This window comes from Chiloscyllium plagiosum, chromosome 1 (genome assembly GCF_004010195.1).
Source record: "Chiloscyllium plagiosum isolate BGI_BamShark_2017 chromosome 1, ASM401019v2, whole genome shotgun sequence".
Lineage (NCBI taxonomy): Eukaryota > Metazoa > Chordata > Chondrichthyes > Orectolobiformes > Hemiscylliidae > Chiloscyllium > Chiloscyllium plagiosum.
In genome coordinates this window covers 91,896,303-91,906,308 of record NC_057710.1, presented here as the reverse complement: position 1 = coordinate 91,906,308, position 10,006 = coordinate 91,896,303, and the positions used below count along the sequence as shown (strand labels likewise).

The window sequence follows — 10,006 nt, the reverse complement described above, 5'->3', positions numbered from 1 at the left end:
GTCTTTTCCCTGGGGTGGGGGAGTCCAGAACTAGAGGGCATAGGTTTAGGGTGAGAGGGGAAAGATATAAAAGAGACCTAAGGGGCAACATTTTCACACAGAGGGTGACACGTGTATGGAATGAGCTGCCAGAGGAAGTGGTGGAGGCTGGTACAATCGCAACATTTAAGAGGCATTTGGATGAATAGGAAGGGTTTGGAGGGATACGGGCCGGGTACTGGCAGGTGGAACTAGATTGGGTTGGGCTATCTGGTCGGCATGGACGGGTTGGACCGAAGGGTCTGTTTCCATGCTGTACACCTCTATGACTCTATGTCTCTAAATCTCTAAATGTTGTCCAACTGCTTGCTTTTGCTGGAACTGATGACCCATCAGTCGCTTTTAATATGATAAACCAGCCATTTCTGTTGCTAATTCAAATTGTACAGAAGCACATTAAACCACATAACCATGGAGAGGCATCATAAACATAGCCCTATGGCAACGTTTTGGCACTCCGGGCACCTTCAGGTAATCTGTATCAACAGAGGTTAGTGTTATGCCATGGGGGAATTTGTGATACACAGTGCAAGTAGCACGGACCTTTGCGCCGTTACCACCCATCAATCGAGATGCATCCATTTACTTTACCCCTGATCAGTTCTGTCTCAGCTGCATGGAGGAACAGCAGAGCAGCACAATTCGCACAGAATAAATCCACAGGGTCATTCCAATCCAGAGTACAGCATGCCATCAGGTAGTGACAGCAGCAAAATTCATCACATCTCTGGAAAGACATTCCCTCCCCACCACCCACCCACAGTACCATCCCAAGTATTTACTGATAAGACAGAAAAAAATGGTTAATTCATGAAAGTGCACAAATGTGCTACAGGGCAATGTAGATTACATGCCTCACAACCCTTTTTGTTCTATATTGGTATTGCTGGAATATCCCACAGAGCTCAGCATGTGAAAGAATGGGAGAGTCAGCTTCTAAGTTTAGCAGTTTGGATCTCCAGCTTCTGGTGGAGGTGTTGTAGGAGAGACATCCTACAGTATAACACTCCAGCAACCACAAAGCAAGCATGGACAGGAATCTTAGTAGTGCCTAGCACTGCTGTTGGATATGAAAAGTTACACATGTGCTGGCAGCAATTTTACTCCCTGCTTTGTTCTGATAAGGTGAGCTGTTCACCACAAGCACACAGATGTCTAAGTGACAGTTCATATCTGTAGCTTTATGGTGCATAGTCTGGTACATACATCTGTTACAGCATGAAAGCTTGTCTGTCCAATCTGCTCTTGCAAATGTGGGAGTGGTCAATGAGTCTACAACTCATAGAACGTGGAAAAGACTATCAAAGTAGTTGGGTGTCTATCTGACTGGCTCATTGATGACTGGTGTTGGATTGCCCACAGTGGGTGATTAATGTGGTGGTAAAGTCATTTCGATACACGGTCATAATGGTGGAAGTCATGCGGATAAACACAAGGAGGCAATGACGTAAGACACAGTGCAAGAACGGGGTTACATCATAGGATAGTATGGGATAGCTAAAGGCAATGGCAGCATGTATTAGAACAACATGAAGGGCTCTACCTAAACACTTCTTTTTTTCTGGAATACTGTGAGCAGTTTTTGGGCACTGTATCTGAGGAAAGATGTGCTGGGGTCCAGAGGAAGCTCACAAGAATGATCCTGGAGACGAAGGGCTTGTCATATGAGGAGCAGTTGAGGACTCTGAGCCTGTACTCAGTGAAATTTAGTAGGATGAGGGGGGATCTCATTGAAATTTACAATATACTGCGAAGCCTGGACAGAGTGGATGTGGAGAAGATGTTCCTGTTACTAGGAAAGAGTAGGACCTGCGGGCACAACCTCAGAGTGGAGGGATGACCGTTTTGAACTGAGATGAGGATCCCTCAACTTGCTGAACCATACACTGCAATCAGTAAAGATAGGCAACAACACTCCTCCATGACAACCATCAATACCGGAGCCCCACACGGCTATGTACTCAGCCCCTTACTACACTCCTTATAGACACACGACTGCTTGGCCAAATTCAGCTTTAACTCCACTTATAAATTTGCTGATGTCACCACTGTATTGGGTTGGAATTCAAACAACAAGGTAGAAAGTACAGGAAAGAGACAGACAACTTAGTGGGATGGTGTAGAGACCACAATTTCTCCCTCAATGTCAGCAAATTGAAAGAGCTGGTCATTGACTTCAGGAAGTGGAGTGGAGGGCATGCCCCGTCTTTCTCAATAGGGCTGAGGGGGAGGTGGTCGAGAGCTTCAAGTTCCGAGGATTAAACACCACCAACAATCTATCCCGGTCCACCCACATCTACGCTATAGTCGAGAAAGCATACCAATGTACCTATTTACCAATTTTTATAGATGCACCATAGAAAACATCCTATCTGGATGCATCATAGGGTGGTATGGCAACTGCAAGAAATTGCAGAGAGTTGTAAGCACAGCCCAGTCCATCATGAACCAGCCATCCTTCCACTGACTCTGCCTACACATTCCACTGCCTCGTTAAGCAATCAACATAATCAAAGACCCCTCCCACTTTGGTTATATTCTTTTCCACCCACTTCCATCAGGCAAAAGATACAGAAGTTTGAAAACACATACCAACAGATTTAAGCATAACTTCCTTACTGTTATCAGACTTGTGAATGGACCTCTTATATATTAGAGTTGATCTTTCTCTGTGCCTTCTCTGTAGCTGTAACATTATATTCTACAATCTGTTCTATTACCCTGATGACTTATTTAAGGTATGATTTGTCTGGATAGCATGTAAAACAATAATTTTCACTGTATCTCGGTACATGTGACGATAATAAATCAAATCAGGAGGAATTTCTTCAACCTGAGGTGAAATTGTGGAACTCATTGCCACAAAAGCCTTGAGGTCAAGACATTGAGTATATTTAAGACAGAGACAGATACGTTCATCATTAGTAAGGAGATCAATGGTTACGGGAAAAGGCAGGAGAATGGGGTTGAGAAACATATTAGCCATGATCAAATGGAGAAGCAGACCAGATGGGCCAAATGGCCTAATTCCACTCCGATTTGTTACGGTATTATGGTCTAAACAATGGTTCTTTACTAAGACCACACGAGATCAATTGATGCCTCCACTTTGACAGGTCTCAGATCACCTCTGGACTCGCAGACAGGCCTGACAAGGATCAGGCTACAGCATTGCTGTGTACAATCAGCAGCAGTGCTGACATCATTTTGATTTGACATGGGATCAAAGAAGAAACAGGCAAATAAGGAAACATCATTAAGGCCTCTGATTCCTATTTTACTTTGCAAAGAAACCCTTTAAAAGAAGGAGCAAAGTTCAATCGGCGCAGTTGTGTATTATTGATTCCCTCTGAAATAGAAAGAGCCTGATACCTAAATTCAGAGCTATGATAACATTGTACAGCCAGTGGCAGGTATGCAGAGGTAAGATTTTAGTGCAAGCTGTTGCTGCACTATGTGACATATGTCAATCACCATTTTTCAGGTTAGCTTCAGGCACCTTCTGTATTAGTTTTCAGTCATATTGAGACGTGGCCTGCATTGTCAGTATATTCTTACTGTAGGTTTGAGTTTAGTTTCAATAACTAAATGAAAACTAATTATTTTAACCTGATTCACAAATGAAGAATTAAGTTTTATTTAGCTCAATTGCGTCAATAAAATACCATGTTGTCAAAGTATGCCTGTATTTCTGTGTTTAGTGGAAGATGTAATTTAGCCTTGAGTTAAAATAAACAAATGCTGAAAGAGACTATTTGTATGGTTATATGGTTGCAACAGTGTCCTATATTGATTTAGCTTTGTAAATTAATTATTTTATATGCATAATAGTTGAAGTATAAAACTGGCATTTGCAGATATATTACGTTGAAATTCAAATTAACTATGTCTTGCAATGATACTTAGCGACCTACTGTGGAACACACTGCAATCAGTGATAGGGTTCAATTCATGATAATATGACACTTTCTCTGGGAGAACAAAAACCTTAGTTGTCCTGTGATAATGCCTTTGGTTAACTTACTAAATATTTTCTTTAACTAAACGATATTGACAGGCTGGGGAATTTTCAAGAATATTTGGATGAATCAGTTGAGACATCTCTGTACAATGCTGATCATTAGCACAAGACATTATATATCTTCAAAGTGGACAATAAATTACTCTGGTGGTGCCATATTTTGGTAGTGATCTATAAAGTTAGTAAACTAAGCTGTAACAAAAGGAATGTTGACATAAGTAACTGATACAAGGGATACAATCAATCAATCAGTCAGGAGATCATAGGAAGTAATATCTGTAAGATAAGCATCACTCTCAAGAACATAAACATAACCATGGCACACAATGCTCAGCAGACCAATGCCCAGCAAAGCAGCCAGAAAACAATGGAACATCAAAGGGACCTAGGGGTGACGATTCATAGTGCCTTGAAAATGATGTCGCAGGTAGACTGGGGCTTTGGCATGCTTGCCTTCATTGATTATAACATTAAATACAGGAGTTGGGATGTTATGTTACAACTTTACAAGATAGTGGTGAAGCCACTTTTGGAATACTGCACTCAATTCTGACCACCCTGCTATAGGAAGGATGTTGTTAAACTAGAAAGGGTACAGAAAAGAGTTACAAGATGTTACCATGACTGGGGGGGCTTGAGTTAGAAGGAGAGGCTTGACAAGCTGGGACATTTTCCCCTGGACTGTCAGAGGCTGAGCCGTGACATTATAGAGGCTTATAAAATCATAAGGGGCTCAGTTCAGGTGAATCGCCAAAGTCTTTTCCCAAGGGTAGGGGAGTCCAAAACTACAGGGCGTAGGTTGAAGGCGAGAGGGGAAAGATTTAAAATGGACCTGAGAGGCAACTTCTCCACACAGAGGGTGGGGTATGTAAGGAATGAGCTGCCAGGGTAAATGGTAGAGGCACAATATTCAAAAGACACTTGGATAGGTACATGAATTGGAAAGGTTTAGAGGGATATGGGCCAAATGCAGTTCGGTTTAGGATATCTGATTGGCATGGATGAGTTGGACTGAAGGATCTGTTTCCATGCTGTATAACTCCATCAGTCAACAGAACAGAATGAGAGACATGTGCCCAGACAGCTAAAAGTCATAAGCTGGTGTCCTGAAGTGAGTTGATTGAAAATCACTGCTTTATTAAGAATTACTCCTTTCCACTTTATTGTACTTATTTTTAAAAATTCCGTGAAACATGTGAAATCATACTTTACCTGCATTGGTTGGATAATTAATCAGTAAAATAAATGTTTATGTTGGTTCGGCCAAACAAATTCAGTCTATTCTTTCAATTACACGAAGTATTACAATTAAACTGAATCTAAAATGAGAGATTATGTCTGACTGCCCTCTTCATGCTCCTACCTGGTACACACTGTTCTGCCTCCACCACCTGGATTGGTTTTTATGATGCCAATGTGTGAAGACACCATTCCCATGTTGTCTCTTGTTAGGATCAATGTGTAATGCTTTTTTTTTCTGACACACTCTCCTTCCTGACAGCTGAGCTCCCAAATCAACAGCTGCAAAAGAAACTGATTATCCAAATCCAGCACAGCCACCCTCCTTCCTGATTGGGTTAACGGCAGGCATCTCAAGTTTGCTTTGGATATTTCTGTGGCAGTGACTGTACCTTGACCCCCACATCACTCTCTCCCAACACCCCTACCCCCAACCCTAATCTGCTACTAAATATGATTTCTCTGAAGGCTAACATGCAGGTGCAGCAAACTCATAGAATCTTTACCATGTGGTAGTGGACCATTTGGCCCTTTAAGAATCCACACCAGCCCTTTGAAGAACATCCCACCTAGACCCACCTCATCCCTGTAACCCTGCATTTCCCATGGCTAACACACCTAGCCTGCACACTACGTGGCGATGTGGCATGGCCATTCCACCTAACTTGCACATCTTTGGATTGTGGGAAGAAACCAGAGCATTCGGAGGAAACCCATGCAGACACGGGGAGAATGTGCACTCTTCACACTTACAGTCACCGGAGACTGGAATCGAACTCAGGGCCCTGGTACTATGAGGCACAATGCTAACCACTGAGCCATTGTGCTGCCCTTAAAGGAAGCCTCATGGAATATTAGCCTTTATTGCAAGAGGAGGTGAGTACAGGAATCATGATCGATTGCTTCAATTTTATAGGAGCTTAGTGAAACCACAGCTAGAGTACTGGGTGCAGTTTTGGTCATCTTATCTGAGACAGGGAAAAGGCAGGGAAGGGGAGTGAGGGTGAATTGCTGCTTCACATAATCATCTTGGATGGGTTGAATGGCCTTCTTCTGTGCTGGAACCAGCCTGTCATTCTATTCTTTTCAAAACACTAAATGCAATAGATTTAGCCTTCAAGAACCAAGAATTGATGAAATCATCTCAACAATAAATTATGAAAAAGATTTGTTCACATGACTCAAAGAAAGCAAAACAAAATTAGTTTCTAGAGACTCAAAATAAAATTGTTAAAATGTTTATGTCAGATAATGGGGAGAGAGTTTTACTCAAACGATTCTAAAATAATCTTTATCAGTTTTTAACACTACGATGTAGTTTGCAAATTATTGGTTTAGGTAGATTACTTTGTCATAAGCAATAGGCCAGCATGAAGTGAGCCAACATGTTCAGACAATAAAGCTGCATTTGACTAATGGTGCTTTGAAGGATCATTGCATACAACAAGGCTACAATGCACCATCTAATTCTTTTAGGCCATTATATAGTGAAGTTAATAGCCTATCGATTACTTGACGCACCTACCAAGTAATTTGCTGTTGTTACAGCATTATTTATATCCCAAATTATTTTGTACTAGAAATAAAGGTGCACATGATGCCACACTTACAGCTTGAGAATTCCAGAGGACAGGAATGATGATCCATAGGAAAGTCATGAAGCTGAAGATAGCATTCAGCATTGATGGTTAATCTAATGTGGCAAACAAAAAGGGAAAAATAAAATCATCAACTTTGTCCAATCAAAACTAATGTTAATATTAATGTACATTTATTAGTGTTCATTTTAATATGCATCTTAAGGAACATTGGTACCTGTTGTACAGCACTTGTGTAGTGGTTAAGAAGGATGCATATCATTGAAGCTTTTCATCTCGCATTCATTAGGACAGATGTAAGAATGGGAAATATCAAGGGGAACTATAACTTTTACTGCAGCAGAAATATGGTGTTGACTGGTTGGCAAGGTGGATCTGATTGGTCAAGATATTGCCATGGGGAACACAGAAGGGAATAGCTGCAAAGTCTGGATATAGGCTCTGTATTTTTGCAGAGGATAGGGCCCTGTATATGTAACATCTAGATGCGCCCTCCCCCCCCCTGGAGTGTTAACTGGTAATCTGTACTTGGTTGTTAGTGTAATTAGCACACTTATGATCATTCAATAACACACAGAATCATATCTAATGTTATAGATTATATTCTGAACTTTGCCTGCTGGGGCTTGCAATCTGGTTGGAACTCAGTCAGTTATGAACAGCCAAAGAGATATGATGTATCATTGAATCCACCAGTTGTTGGGATATATGATCCACGTACTTGGCATTGCACTGACACTGAGATTTGTACACTCCATCGCTCATTTGTGTGATGGACAGAATCTCCTTTCAGCTGTTGGAAAACACCACTTATGTTGCTACCGTGTAATATCAGTGTGCAATGGCTTGTTGCTCGTGTTTGTGAACAACCTCTCCCTTCCAGGAAATCTTCAGATACACAGAGCACTTTTCAGGACCGGCAGTGCTGGCATTATGTTATTGATGAGTTTGTGCAATGTACATTGTGCAATGATTTGACTGAGGTAGATATTACCCTGTAGAAAAGCTTTAATTTGCCCTTTGCAGCGTCAAGTTTGCATGGACAACAAATGGCTCAGGACCAATTTTTGGGATAAGGATAATCGTACAACAGTTAAAGCTGTGGGAATGCCAGTTAGTATATTGACCAGCAAAGTTCAGCCTGTGATAAATAGTAGTAAAAACCCCAGTTTAAAATTACCCGTTGGATTGCCAATGTGGCTCACCTACACTTGCTACAATCCACATATATCCATATGCAAGACATTTAGAAACAGGAAGAATATAGCCAGGCATTGCAACTTTTACAACAAAAAAAATGAATAGGCACAATAGTTCCCTTATGTATTCCACCAAGGCAGCACCATAACTATCACAGACAGCTTTTCTAAGTTTAAACCAAGGTTTACGGTCAACTATTCCCTGGTGCTTTCTCCATGGCAATGCCTCAACCAATTAGAGTCCACTTATTAGCCAATCAGTACCTTTTTAACTTTGCAGTGTAAATTTGTTATTCCCTTTAGAATGTGGTCTTCATGCATCTGGCTTAATGAAAGTGCTAATAGGCTGAATTGACAGAGGAGGTATTGTTGTGGTGATGTTTGTTTCAGAGTCGTTCCAACCAAAGAATGGACAATATAGTTAACAGAACTTTGGAAACAGTAACTATTGTATTAGAACAACTATCTTAAAACCACAAAGACTAGGACCACATGAATGTGTTAGGTATATATAATTCATATAGAATGGGAAGGTATTATAGATGAATACCAGTAGATTTACCCAAAAAGAGCTGATCACTTAATGTCAGATACATTAAGATCCACTTAATGTAGACTGGATGAAGTAGTAAAGCAGCATTTGATGTGTCTGAAGCACGCAGCATGTCCCCTTTCAGTCAGTTTCCATCGCAGCGAGACAGTGACATAGAAATAGTGACACATGACTAGTAAACCAGAAGCCCAGGCTTGAACTGAGATCACGTGTTCAACTTCTGCTTGGTAGTTGGTGGAATTTAATTTCAATTTAAAAAACTATTCTGATGATAACTCCAAAATTATTACACAAATGCATCTGGTACACTGGTGTCCTTTGAGGAATTAAATCTACTGTCCTTACACGGGTTTGGCCTACATGTGACTCCAGACCCACAGCAATGTCGGTGACTCATGACTGCTGGAAAGAGCCTAGCATGTCTCTCAGTTGTATCAAACCAATCCAAAGTCTTAAAGCAATGAAACTGAACAAACCATCCAGTATTGACATAAACAATGGAAACAATGACATCAACTCTAGCTTGGTCAATACTGCAAACTCCTTCTTGGACGTTTGTGTCAACATTGTGAGAGCTGTCTCAATATTAGTCAAACACCTCTCTACCATAGTCATATGTACCTGATTATACCTCTGAGACAAGGTCCCAGGGCCAACAATCCTGGTGTGTGTATACTGTCCCACTGGCAGGTCAGACCCAGCAGTGTCTGTGGCATAGTGGTTACGTAGTCAAAGGTGAGCTTCCTGACAGTTGTCAACATTAACTCCAGAGTTAGCAGAATTAGATGAGGAAGCCTAATGGCAACAGGTCGAACATATGGAAGGAATAATCTGTTGTGGATTATCAAATGTCAGCCCCCTCCTCAATGCACCCCTCCCCCAGCTAATTCCACCCTCCCCCAAACACCATCCTCCTACCCACACATCACAGTTAATGTATTAGTATTCTTCCATGCTCAACACCAATTGGAACAAACACTGAGCAGCAAATGCATATAATGTATTCTGGGTGAGGAACTTCACCATCACTGAAAGTGACTTGATATAGTACCACTACTAACAGAGACAAAAGGACAAGGCTGCTAGACTGGGTCTGAAGCTGGTGTTTGAGAAGACCTACAACTGGGGAAAAAAAAGCATCCTTGACTTTGTTCTCTTCCATTTGTCTGTCGCAGATAAATCTGTCATGACAGTATTAGGAGGAATGGGCGTCACAGTCTTTGTGGATTCAAAGTCCCATCTTCACATTGAGGATACCCTTAACCACGTTGTGTGACACTGCCACCTTGCTAAATAGTATAGATTATGAACAGATCTAGTAAGTCAAACCTGGACACCCATGAGTCACTGTGGGCCA

At 41.4% G+C, this 10,006-nt stretch overlaps 1 protein-coding gene across 1 annotated transcript in view; it reads right to left on the bottom strand.

Moving 5' to 3' along the window:
• Positions 1–10,006, bottom strand: part of gabrg1 (gamma-aminobutyric acid type A receptor subunit gamma1) — a 149,917-nt gene that overhangs the window by 30,684 nt on the left and 109,227 nt on the right. Inside the window, exon 5 of the mRNA XM_043700492.1 lies at positions 6,910–6,992. Coding sequence (XP_043556427.1) covers positions 6,910–6,992 — 83 coding nt within the window. The remainder of the gene's footprint in view (positions 1–6,909; positions 6,993–10,006) is intronic.